This window comes from Centrocercus urophasianus, unplaced genomic scaffold (assembly GCF_019232065.1).
Source record: "Centrocercus urophasianus isolate 14NV4802_14NV808 unplaced genomic scaffold, USGS_Curo_1.0 seq_11, whole genome shotgun sequence".
NCBI classification, from domain to species: Eukaryota; Metazoa; Chordata; class Aves; order Galliformes; family Phasianidae; genus Centrocercus; species Centrocercus urophasianus.
In genome coordinates, this window is record NW_024884253.1 from 25,286,914 (window position 1) to 25,300,427 (window position 13,514).

General features: G+C 37.6%; 1 protein-coding gene across 1 annotated transcript; it reads left to right on the top strand.

Annotated features, from left to right (window-relative positions):
• The first annotated feature begins 5,684 nt into the window (after positions 1–5,684).
• SLC7A13 (solute carrier family 7 member 13) lies at positions 5,685–12,175 on the top strand. Its single transcript, XM_042809064.1, has 4 exons — positions 5,685–6,408; positions 8,960–9,091; positions 10,818–11,182; positions 11,930–12,175. The coding sequence occupies exons 1-4, from the start codon at positions 5,685–5,687 to the stop codon at positions 12,173–12,175; spliced, it is 1,467 nt and encodes a 488-aa protein (XP_042664998.1).
• Positions 12,176–13,514: the final 1,339 nt, after the last annotated feature.

Consider the following 13,514-nt stretch of genomic DNA (forward strand, 5'->3'; position numbering starts at 1 on the left):
AGCATCACTATGTACGTTTACAGTGCAGAACAGAGCATTTGCTGTAGAAAATGCAAACTTGTCCCTGTACAAGGGAGCACAGTCTTCTAAAAATAGAAGAGGAATCACCTCCAGCGGTCAGTTCATGAAGCTGTCCTTGGATGGGTCTTTTCTCTGTCGCTGTTCACTGTAGGAGAAGCCCAACAAAGTCTGAATGCTTGATTTTTGAATGGTTAAATTTGAACACTTAAGTGCTATTCTTGGCTATACTCACCAGCCAGCAGTTACTAATATCTGTTACTAAAAAAATCCACTGTACTTTTCTTCACAATTTAAAGCCTAATACAGAAGGTTTACAGCATCTCATGCAAGCACCTTTGTATTGGTGTTTTGATAAGGTTAAGGAAATGCTTTAGATAAATAAACTGTATGTCTAGCAAGAACATTCATGGATGAAATTACTAACACAATGTAATTCCACAAAACAGTGGCTTTTGCTGTGTTTAGCTAATTGTTATGTGGGGTCTCCTTCTTAATCAGTAGCAAAACTGGAATGATATTTATATCAACAAAACAAACAGATTTGTGTGTCTTTCAGTAAAAGACAGAAGTGCAAAAATTTTGACAAAAAACAAGGAAAAAAAATATTGTTAAGGCAGTAGATTTTTATATGTTTGAAGGTGCAGTCTCACTTTCTAAAGAAAATAGATTGTGAATACAGCATGGAGTCCTGTGCAGCATGGGGGTCTGGTGCAGCAGGTGGTGAACTGGCTTATATCTAATGTGACTTAGATAGAATCTTTGAATAGCCATTGAGCACCTTCCAGATGGCAGGACACAGAAAACTACTTTTAAAATGGCATGTTCTCCAAAACAGGTGAGCTAAAGAAGAGGAGAAAAGAAGGAAGAATATAAATAAAATTTGTAATTTATATTAAATACAACATATGACTTGCAGACATATGCCAAGAAAGATTGAATATGCTTGCTTTTTTTTTTTCCCTTGAAACTCTCTTCAGACTTTGCTTTGTTCTTCTGTATGTTTATCCTTGCTGAATGTCAGCAGCTTCTTCAGAGAAAATACAGATGAACATTTACTGAAAGTTTGAAAGGCAAATTAACTTCTAATTTTTTCTCTGTCTTCTCCTCTTAAGGGATTTAGGAAGATGCAGAACTAAATCAATACAGTGGTAGAAATCCTGAGAAGTTAATTGAAAAGGAACTAAATAAGTATTTTAAAATTGTGCATAGTTTAGATAGATGGACTTCTTTCTGGTTCATCTAATCAGTGAGTGAATCATAGGAAAGACTTAGTGAGTACACACACAACATTTTTGCGAGATGATTACAGACTCCTTATCTAAGAACATTGAAATTCAGTTAATTACAATCAGGAGATAATGCATATCCATTCTAGACAGCAGAAGGATTCTTCCATAACTCTTCAGTATTGTCTTTTTCTTAAATCTAAAGAAACCTCAGTGATTAAAAGAGATGAGTCGTGACAAGTGCTGACATTCATGACAGTGAAAACCTTGAAATTGAAGGCTAGAAGAATTTGGAAAGTTAGAAAATTAAAGTGGAAAATTTTCAATGCTTGGAGAACTAGAGATGAACAGCTGAAGTTTCAGTATCAATCTTAATTTTTATATAGCGTTCTCTTGACTTACTTTTCCCATCTAAAAGAACTCTCTAGTTGGGATTCACAAGAATTCCCTGCTGAGTATAAAAATTGTAGTCCAAAGACCTTTTATTTTGATGTTGATATAAACTTTTAGTCAACTCCAAAGGGAATCTCAAGCTTAGATTGTTTTAATAGTTTATTTTTGCCTTATATTCAATGGTTGAGTCTGTGGATAATGTCATCAAAGTGAATCTGACCAGGTATACATAGTTAGGTGTAAAGTGGAAGATGCTGACATGTGAGACCTTGAAATAATCATATAGATTGTGTCAATTTATCCTCTCAGAAGTCAGCAGCTTCAGCAGAAAACCTTGAAAATGAATATTAATGGTGTGCTTCGCAAGCACTGGAAAGAAAAGAAAGAAAAAAGGAAAAAAAAAAAGAGTTTGGCTGGAAAATACCTGTTGTTGCACAGCCAGCAGTGTTTCACTGGGTTCTCCCCTGGTAATGCTTCTGTGAACATACTATTTCCAGAGCTTCAGCTTTTGTTGGATTTGTAGGAATATTGTCTTTATCTCTGCTCTTACCTTCTTCTACTCTGGCAACAGCGCACCAAAATGAAAAGCACACTTTGCATAAATCTCAAATGCATTCCACTCAATTCTACAAATGTTTATCTGAGCTAGGCAGGAAGCACGCACAAGAAAGTAATACTCTCAGTAGGGTTTCCTGAAATCAGGCAGCTTTGCAAGAAGTAACAAATCCTAATTAATCTGCTTCTGGGAGATTTTGGAAATGCTCTATTATACCAGAAATTAACATACTTTAGGATGAACAGTATAACAAAGTCATTTGCATCCATACTTTAACTTTCCTTTAAATGTAATACGTATTTGTTCTTAAAATAGTAATCTCATTCCAGCTGTATGTAGCAGAACACCCAAAATAAAGAAGTTGAGGATTGCTAGGTATCAAAAAATTACGTATTTCTGCCATCTAAAACCATTTTTCACACTTAATTTCCATCTCCTTAGTATGGGTGAATAAATACTTTGATTTGTTATGAATTATTCATAGTAATGAGTTTGTGAACTTAAAAACTTACTGCTATTTATAAATTGAATAAATGTAACTTAAAATGCGTGCAAAATTTTATAACTAGAATTTTTGAAGTCTGTAAGACTTGACCTTTATTCAAAGGTGAAAATATAATGAATGGTACAGTGATTTGCAGAAGATGGAAGAATGGTCTTTTGGTTTAATGCTGTTCTGAGCTGTGGATTCTGTCAGTGACTGTGCTGCATAGTTTCTGTCTGATGATGGATAAATGCACTCTAACAAGCTTTTCAGTGTTGCTTAACAAAGTGGCATTTGGTTGCTTACAGCAGGCAGCTAATGCCACTTTAGATGCCCAATTTAACCTCTAGCTGGTGCTCCAGATGGTAATTAATCCTGTAGAGCTTTTGGCATATTCTTCAAATCTGTGAAGATATCTTGATGCATCAAAAAACGTCTAAAATATGTCTCATGGCTTATGTTAGAACACCTGAGTTACTTCTCAGTTTTGTCTTTTCTTTCTTTATTTCTTTTTTTCCTCTAGGTGTAGAACCTGAATCCATAGTCCTTTTTTTTTTCTAGATGCCTAACCTGATTTGAGGAAATGCAGAATATGCACAGTTGCAGTGGTATTCCACAGTCACATTGAATCATGCCTTTATTCCTTCTCTGGCTTGAAGTTTTAGTTCCCATGTCTGTTTTAGTGTAGTTTCAATGATTCTTAAGTCAAGTGCACTGTGAGCTGTTGTGATGTAATGAATCTGACTGTTTTTTAATACATACAGTGAATTTCTATGACGGCTAATGATGACTATACTGACAAACTAAGAAAAAAAAGATTCAGAATATTGTAATAGTCACTATTTATATAGTGACCTAGAAATAGTCACTAAACAAATTAAAAAACAACCAACCAAACAAAAAAAAACAACCAACCACCAAAAAAAACCAACTTGACTATGCTTGTTTTAACTAGAGGTCTTTTACATGATGGCATATTAAATAAACTTTATATGTCAGAAACATTTATTTTGTACTTCAGTGAATGTCCAGCTGTTCAAGACCAGTCTGAACCATATAAAAGCCATGAGTTTTGTTCCGAGCGTTATTGAGCTTTGACTTTCTGGACAAAGCTGATTCTACAAGTTGACTGGTGAAAAGTTAGAATCTTGCGCCTTTAGGTATGTGCTGAACTTATTTCTCAGTTTCCCACTTTCTTTGTATTTTGCTCTATATTCCCTGAAAAAGAATAAGTGCATTTTTCTTGGGACAAATGGCATACTCGCATCTGAATGAATTTCTGCATTATGAACATAAAATATGCCACAGCTTGTTGAATGCTTAGAAAAATCAGTGGCCACATCTTAAACGGCAGACACCAAACTATTGGGAATTTTCAACCTTTGTCATTTTGTTCAGAAGCTGTATGTATGCTGTATATATATGCTATATATACCCCCCTTTCCCTTGCAGCAGTGTTTGAATATTAGTAAGTGCTTGTACAGTTCTTGAGTAGTACAGTAATATTGAGTACTCCATAAAAACCATTAATGAACTGATAACGTTCTCTCTAGTGCGGTGTTCAGGAAGAGAACCATAAATAAAATTCATTATATTCTGGGACTGATGGGGATTTGGCAAAACACACAGTTTACTACTGATCATTGTCCTTTTTCACAGAATCACACTATCACAGAATGGACAGGGTTGGAAGGGACCTCAAGAATCATGAATCTCCAACCTGCTGCCACAGGCAGGGCCACCAACCTCCCCATTTAATACTAGACCAGGCTGCCCAGGGCCCCATCCAACTGGTTTTGAACTCCTCCAGGGATGGGACATCCACAACCTCTCTGGGCAGCCTGTTCCAGCACCTCACCACTCTCTCTGTAAAGAATTTCCGCCTGACATCCAACATAAATCTTCCCTCCCTCAACTTCAAACCATTTCCCCTCGTCCTACACATATCTACCCTTTCAAAGAGTTGATTCCCCTCCCCTCTGTAGGCTCCCTTTAGGTACTGAAAGGCTGCAATGAGGTCACCCTGCAGCCTTCTTTTTTCCAGGCTGAACAAGCCCAGCTCCCTCAGCCTGTCTTCGTTGGGAGATGCTCCAGTCCCTGATCATCTTTGTGGCCCTCCTCTGGATCCCATCCAGCAGCTCCCTGTCTTTCTTGTACTGGGGGCTCCACACTTGGAGCAGTATTCCAGATGGGGCTCACAAGAGCAGAGTAGAGGGGGACAATCTCCTCCCTGTGCCTGCTGGCTACCCCTCTTTTGATGGAGCCCAGGATACCATTTGCTTTCCGAGCTGCAAGAGCACATGGCTGGCTCATGTTAAGCTTTTTGTCCATCAGGACGCCCAGGTCCTTCTCTGCAGGGCTGCTCTTACGGATTGCTCCTTCCAGTCTGTATGGATGCGTGGGATTCCTCTGGCCCAAGTCCAGATGGATCCCTGTATTCTTCCCAGGTGATGTTATATATATTTTTATATATTGACTGTGGAAAAACATACCTGTCTGTTCAACTCCTGTCTCTGTTACTGTCCACAGCATACAGAGGGCTGAACTTTTTCCTCATGCTGCCATGCCTTCCCACTTTCTCTTTTCTGTAATTCTCATACAGTGATAACATTTACTTACTTCACAGAATTTTCATACATACTGCATATGTAAAGAGTCTGGGAATCCTTTGATGGAAATCAGCAGGGAACTGAAAAGCGTTTACTGTGTATTATTTGTTATGCCAATTTCTTTAAAGATATCCCCAGACCAAATTTCTGAAGTACATATTAAACCAACGTGTCCATGATTTACCAGCATTCCTTGAAGTAACCAGTTAATCATCTTCACACACTAGACAGCCAAACCCAAAGTATGCTCTCTTTTTTGAATGATTAAGCCAGGCTTCTCAAAACATTTCACTGGCAAGTAGGGCCATGACAATCAACTAAGAACAAAGGAAGAGGAAAATACGTGTAATCTTGACACTGAAGCCATAGAGTCTGTTGTGAAAAATAAGAAAAAAATGGGAAGAGGAAAGAGCAATGATCCCAAAGATGTAAAAAGAAAAGAAAAGACCAAGATGCAACTCAAACGAAGAATAGGTTGTTTTGATGGGGTAAGTTTTATTATCGGATCAATAGTTGGGGCAGGGATCTTTGTGTCTCCCACAGGGGTGTTAAAGCATTCCCTGCTTAATGTTGGTGTTGCATTAACAATCTGGACTGCTTCTGGACTAGTTTCTCTTATGGGCTCCCTCTGCTACGCAGAGCTGGGCACTGCTCTGCCATTTTCTGGAGGGGAATACAGCCATATTAAAAGAGGCCTTGGATCCCTACCTGCCTTTGTGTTCATCTGGACATCAACGTTTACCAAGCCAGCATCAAATGCTGCCCGAGCCTTGCTATTTGCTGAATATGCCACCCAGCCCTTCTACGGCATTTGCCCTGCACCAGAAGTGCTGAAGAAATGCTTGGCTTTGGCCGTCCTCTGGTCCCTGGGGATTCTGAATGGATGCAGTGTCAAACTGGCTACATGGGTGCAGATGGTGTTCACTCTCCTGAAGATGATGGCGTTATCTGTAATTGCTGTCGGTGGAATAGTTCTGCTCGTTGGTGGAAGGAAGGAGAATCTCGCCAGGTTTGAGGACATGTTTGGCTCAGAGATGCCCAACGCATCACAGATCGCTGAAGCCTTTTTCCAAGGACTGTACGCGTATGGTGGTTGGTGGTCCCTCAATTATATGGCAGGTATCTTGCTCTTTTTCTTTAGATTTTATTCTGCAATAGCAATTCTTAACATTCCTCTGCTAGTGTTAGAAGAACTTGTCTGTCCTTCATAGGTTTATGCACATTTTTGTAGTACAAACTGTCCACTGGTCTTGTGTGTGATAGGGCTGGTGAAAGAGGCATTGCTCTACTGTCAAGGATGTTCCTTGCTTCTTGTGTAGTCTTCAGAATGAAAGTAACATTTACAAAGGACTACAAGAGAAATTTAAGAGGTTTACTTAAAATATCATTTGTAAATAGAATTTTTCATATCTTAAAAAATTGGAGTTTGAGTTTTACAAATGAATGCTTCAATTAAGAGATTTTTGCCAGCATATTTCCTCAATAAGGACCAGTTCCAAAAAGATGATTGTATATCAATATCTATACCTTCTCTGATTTGTACATGGACAAATTCATACTGAATTGTATTAAAATATATCAGTTTGAAGGGATATACAGTGTAGCCTGTCTGTGATAGTTTCCTGAGAGCAGATGTAGAAGAATGTAAGGGAAGTGGTATAAATCTTCTGATATAACTTATATTCAATTTTAAATATGCGTAATCTTTTGGCATGTTCATTTACTTGTCCTGTTCTATATCTAGTGATAGGTAACAATAATAAACAGCAGTTTTTCATGAAAATTGCAAAGAGAGAATGCTCACAGTAACTTACATGCTTCACAATAAATTGAGTGAACAGTATTTTATAATATCATTAGATTTATGGAGTTAAGTTGTAAGCAAATGGATGATGCTGTTGTATCTTTAACCTTACTCATCCATTGACCTCTTCCACATGTAGAAACTTTAAACATTAAGTAAGCCCAACGTGTGAAATGTGTAACACAAAGTTCAGTGGTGAGAACAGTGTGAAAATTGGGTTAATATTTTAAAAACTGACTGTTATTATTAAAATCCTGCATTTAGAAAGTGCTGTTATTAAAAAAGGTGGCAAATAGCAGAAAATATAACTTTTGAAATCTTAGGGTTTTCTTAAAGGCAAAAATTCGGATTTTTACAAGGAAATAAAAATTGTTCACAGAAGTACTATTTTCTGATCAGTTACCACAAGTAACAATTGCAATACACTAGTGATAAATGCAACCCACTGGGTAGCACAGCTGTTTAGACAGATAGTGTAGCAACTACACTATGGACCTCTCCTGAACTGAGTTTCCTATTCTTCAACAATAACTTTCATTCCTGTGAGCCTTAGCTAAAGGATCCCATGCCAGCTGGATGTTGGGACTGTAGCTAGCAACGAAACAAATGGAAAGACAAATTTAAATCAGCTATTTTGGTGATTGTCTCCCTTTGTGCTCAAAATTATGAAATGCATTTCTTACATTTCAAATAAATACCCAATTCTCCAATAAGCTCCGCATTTCTCTGCTGTGCTCGTTCTGTCTCTCTGCAGTCCATGCACTGCACCCCAGAATAGGGCAGGCTCAAAGCTGATGCAGGAGGCAGAGATAGTATTTGAGGAGAAAAATGATTCACCTTCCCTCACTAGCCTATATCAATACTGATATAGGCTGAGTAGTTTTAAGCTAAGATACCAGGTTTAGCACTGAACACTACTTTTCCTCCACCAATTTTGTCATGGAAATGATAATGGCAGAATCCAGCTGGCAACTGCCCTTTTTAAAAGCCACTACATTACTGCTCCTTGCCAATGCCTTCATTCTTTCCCGTTATGTCTTCTGTATCTTCTGATGTAAGAGCAAAGAGAAATGTTTTGGGCAGGAATAGGAAAATACACTTAGAATGATGATCAGAGGGGCTGAAGCACTTCCCTAGGAGGACAAGCTGAGAGAGTATAACTTGGAAGAGGGTGGATTTAAATTCAACATTATGAAGACATTCTTTACTGAGAATAACAAGACACTGGAACAGGTGTCCAGAAGGATTGTTGTGGGTGTTCCTCTCTGGAGGTGTTCAAGACCAGGCTGGATGGGTCTTTGAGCAGCCTGGTCTAAAAGGGAGGTGTTTCTGCCTATAGCAGGGAATTGGGACTAGATGATCTTAAAGGTCCCTTCCAACTCAAACCATTCTATGATTCTATGAAAATTTGGAATCAGGGCTCACGAAGTGATGAAAGAATAAATAAAGTGACTTTACAGCCTCACATTCAATCTTTAGATTTAAAAGTATGGCTATTTGGAAACTTATTACCAAATCAGTATTCTAATGTACAGCCATGTATTTGTTTAATCAAATCAGAGAAAATTTATTAGTCCTTTGTCATTTTTTATCAGTCTGTCAGGTCTCTCTTTTCCCAAGACACCTGTAGCTAAAAAAAGACAAAGGAAAAAAAAACGTTCTAAATACTTCACTTAGGACTCTTTGATGATAAACTATTTGAAAACTACTGCGGAAACATACAAGCAGTGTAGTTTAGGAAACATGATTAGGGCTTGGGAGAGGATTTCTGTGTCAGTCATGTCAACCTCTGTGTAGATTCACCACTGAAACACAGAAGTTACACTGCTTGCTTTAATATTATTATTATTTAATTGTGTTTTTCAGAAGAGATGAAAAACCCTAGCAGAAATATCCCTTTAACTGTGATGACAGCTGTTCCCTCAGTAATTGTGTTTTACTTACTAGTAAACATCTCATATCTGACTGTCCTCACTCCAAAGGAAATGGTCTCCTCAGGTATGAGTTTGATATTTTTGTGAGAAAGGTGAGTTCCATTAGTGTGCCTGTTTGTTGTCAGTGTACTGGATTACCCAACTCCACAATTGGGAAATGTGAGTTTCACTGTAAGTTTTAAAAGAGAATTGTGGTTTAATTTTGCTGCATGATATAAGTTGGACTGAATACAGAGAAATAATAGTAGGTGTCAAAATTTTGACTTACGCCTGTACTGTCTAAAAAGAAATCAGAAGTGCATTAAAACATGGAAATCAAGTGATGATTGGGTCCTTGTTTGATAGGTAGGGATTTAGTTTTCCTATAGTTTTAATCCTCTCTCCTCCTTCCTTTCCTATGTCACAGTATCTAAGGCTAAAGTCCTTACTGTTTAAGATGGGAACAAATAATCATTCCAAGTTACCTCTAATGATAAGTAATATAGGAAAGGCTATAGACAGGAAAACAGCCATTTGGGGTTATTCATGGTAAGTATTCTCATTTCTTGGAAGACCCTGTTCAAAAGTCCATTTTCTGTAAAGCTTCTCTCAGATGCAGTACCAATAAATTGTGTATAAAAAGGGCCAAGAGGAGCTGTATTTTTCTTTGGTTGTCCAAACAGCACCTGTTAAAATCCCAGTCTAATGACACTGAACTGTCAGACCTTGCCTTGTCCAGGAGAGACAAAACCAAACCCCACAATCACTTTTTTTTTCTTTTTTCTTTTTCTTTTTTTTTCCTGTGAAAACAACTCAATAACACAAATGATGGTGTAGCTGTCACTCAGCAGCCCCATACTGTCATCTGCCCACAATCGGGCTATCTGCTGGGAGAGACACAGGCATTTACAAATCCATTCTGGCAGGAAAGCAGCAGTGGATACCAGAACATCAGCGAGCAGCTGCCTGGCTGGCACAAGTAGTTCATAAAATGATGGTGGAATGGTGCTTATTTACATCAGCTGAGGAGATGGCCTTAAAATTATAGCTCTCATTTCAAACATTGCTGTACATTGCTGCAGTTCTTTATTGGTCACTACATTTTTGTTGTTTTCTTCTCCCCTACTCTGAGGAGTTTTATGCTGTACAAATCACTGCAAGACATATATATTCCTCATGGCACTCAGTTGTAGGCCTGCTAAGAATTAGTCCTCAATATAATACTGGCCATCACCAATTTCTGAGAAGTATGGAAAATCACTTGTTCAGCAATAATCTTTCACATTTCCCAGTTGTACCCAAAGCAAAATCAGAATAATAACATGTTTTCTGACCCGTCTTTCTACATACATGCAGTTGTGTTGCAGTTTCCTCCTACCCAGTGGTCATGTCACCTCTGTGGTCAGGCAGGAGACTAATGCCTCCATTTTCTTTACTCAGGTAGCCCTGCTCATGTGTTTGCATTTGTTATTCATGATGCCGAGATGCAGCCATAATGCTTACAGGGCACTCAGTACTTTGCCTCCTGTTGGTCATTGCAGCTTCACCCAGGAGCTTTTGTAGTGATCAGGAGTCCTTGCTGCTACCTACTGCTGCTACCATGCAAGTTTTAGCTCCTGAATGCAATACTTTTAGAATTAGAATAGACTCATTTGATTATTCAACAAAACGAAAATCAAAACAAAACAAAAACTAGACATTCCCAATAAGTAATTGTTATTTCACGCATTTTAAGTTTCCTTTCTCTTGAGTCTGTTGGAAATTCAGAGCATGGTACCTACACCATTACTGATGCTTTTTTTTTCTTGCAGTTGCTGTGGCAGTAACTTGGGCTGATCGAGTGATCCCCTCTGTTGCCTGGATCATTCCTCTCTCCGTTGCTATCTCGATATTTGGCGCCCTCAACAGCAGCATGTTCGCATTAGGTCGATTAAGCTATGCTGGAAGTCAGTCAGGACATTTACCTGTTTTAATATCCATGCTTAACATCCATACTTGTACTCCAGCACCAGCTTTGATTTTTTCAACCATCATTGCATCCATTTTTATAATCCCCTCTGACCTTATTATGTTAACAAATTACTTTGGATTTTCTGCCTGGCTTATGATTGGATTGACTTGTGCAAGCCTGATTGTACTTCGATACCGAGAACCTAACCTACATCGACCATACAAAGTAATTGGAAATAAGTTATCATATATTCTTTTGGTTTTATGAGTCATGGGTATCATGCAGAAGTTATGGAACAAATGCAAGACAAAAGTTGATAGTTACTACAGAAATGTAAATGCTAATCACAATGATAAGAACCTTACTTGCGGTCTGGGACAAATCTGCTCCATACTGTAGGGTAAAGGTATTAAAAAAAAGCAAACATGGTCCTTGCCCCAGAGAGCTTACCTGAAAACAAGAAATGAATATGCACAGCACTGGGGAGATGTGCAGATGAGGAACAGGGAACCATATTGATGTGGAGCAGTGACAGGAACCATGTGGGATCCAGGCTGGCAGTTGTTGGTTTAAGAGACCTTTGTCTGCTCTCATTTTTCTTCACCCAACCACAGCCATTAGGGTCAGGTTTGATTTCATCTCAATCTAACTGTCAGAACACTAGATTGGAGATACATAATTAATTAGCATTAATTGTGAAAGCTTCCTCTAGGTGCTGGATTTTCTTTAGGTATCCATACTATTATGTGGGTGAATGTTTTTCAGGTGTTGCTTATCTCTTTTCCTTAGTGATAGAAGGAGCCTGAACAAGTGTTGTAGACAATTTTATGTCAGATAAGTCTTCCCTGGGGTAAGATTGGAGCAACACAGATGGTATTCTGGTGTGGCAAAGAATGCATTGTTACTGTAATGAACAATACATGAAACTATGGTTGGTCAGCTACTTCCTAATTTTTTTTCTTTCTCTTACAGGTTTTTCTACCGGTTCCGTTTGTGATGGTGGCCATGTCATTCTTCTTAGTTTTAGCTCCTATAGTCTGGTCTCCAAATATGCAATATTTGTATGCTTTTTTGTTTATGCTCGGGAGTCTTATTGTTTATCTTCCTTTTGTACATTTTAAATTGCATTTTGCATTTTTTGATAAAATTACTTGCTACTTGCAGCTACTGCTGGAAGTTTCTCCTGCTGATGGTTCTGATGAGAGTAAATGTGAATGATGGCAACTTTTTAATCCGAGTGCAACCTGACAGCCAATAGAAGATTTTCTTTAACCGAGATTGTAGGTCAAGATTTGGATGTTACATGTCATATATAGGAATATGTGTTTGTATACGTATATACGTATTTGTATATATGCAAATGTACAAATATGTGCGTATACATATATGAATATGTATGTACAAGCGTTTAGTTTCAGGACTGTGTGTATGTAAATGTTAGTATGCATACATATACATAGATGTACATATTTAATAGATGCAAATAATCTCCTTTAAATTGGTAAAATCCATAAAATGCTCCCTCTTGCTCCTGAAAACACCATTAAAGTTGCATATAACAGAAATAAAACTAAATTACAGAATATAAGTATTATCATAAATAAGTAAATATGTACTTGTCAGCATCATTTGATAATGTACTTTTAGTCTCTAAGTTGGCTGGATTATTTCTAGTTCTTAAAAGTTTGTTTATTAGAACTTCTGGTTTTGAAGGCCTTAGACTTCTATATGTCTGCTAGCCTTTTTTGTCTGAATTTATTTTTAATAAAAAAGCTTTGAAGAATATTGTAAAATTGACTGAGACTTCTTTTTTAATCCCAAGAAAACCATACCTGATGAGCCATGGCCATTTTAGACCAACACATAGAAACATAGGATGAAACCTTAATAGGCATCAAATAAATCAATAATTGTTATTTGTCCTGTTTGTCACACCAATAACATTCACTATCTAGATTAATTTACTAAATGAGCATTAGTATTCTTATTTACTGATGCATGAGATACATGAGATCATGTTACTGATACATGAGAGAGAGCATTTTTGTCCTCTATCCATCTCCCTTCCAGTTTTTAAAATGAAATTAAGATAAATTTTTGAGATTTTATTTTAAGAGCTGAGACACATTAAGCCCACTGAGTATTAAAGCCTAAGAACCAGTACACAGGAAACATCAGATACTTCAGGGCTAATCTATTAACATACACTGCTATTTTCATAATTATGACAATATTACGTGGTCAAATGATTTTTTACCTGTCTGTATAATACTTAACCGTTCAACCAGCAGATGGCTCCACACCAACATCTCCCTTAGACCAGGATATTCTGGATCACTGGATGTTGTATTAGTGAGAGAAAAAGTTTTACAGAGCACTGTATTACTGTAGAACAGAAAAATTATTGCAAAAAGATTTAATTCTTCAATTCAGAGGTTAGAATGATAGCTTAGATCTTCAGACAGAGCTATGCAAAGGGTACTATCAATAATGCTGGGAGCCATCTGAAGGCTTAGGAGGATTTGATGCTGTGCAGGCAGAGCCCCCGATAGGAAAA

Bases quoted from the DNA above. Each gene is read 5' to 3' on its own strand.
- SLC7A13 (XM_042809064.1), top strand. From the start codon at position 5,685: ATGGGAAGAGGAAAGAGCAATGATCCCAAAGATGTAAAAAGAAAAGAA. The intron at 6,409-8,959 runs GTATCTTGCTCT...TGTGTTTTTCAG, and splicing joins GTCCCTCAATTATATGGCAG to AAGAGATGAAAAACCCTAGC. The intron at 9,092-10,817 runs GTATGAGTTTGA...TTTTTCTTGCAG, and splicing joins AAAGGAAATGGTCTCCTCAG to TTGCTGTGGCAGTAACTTGG.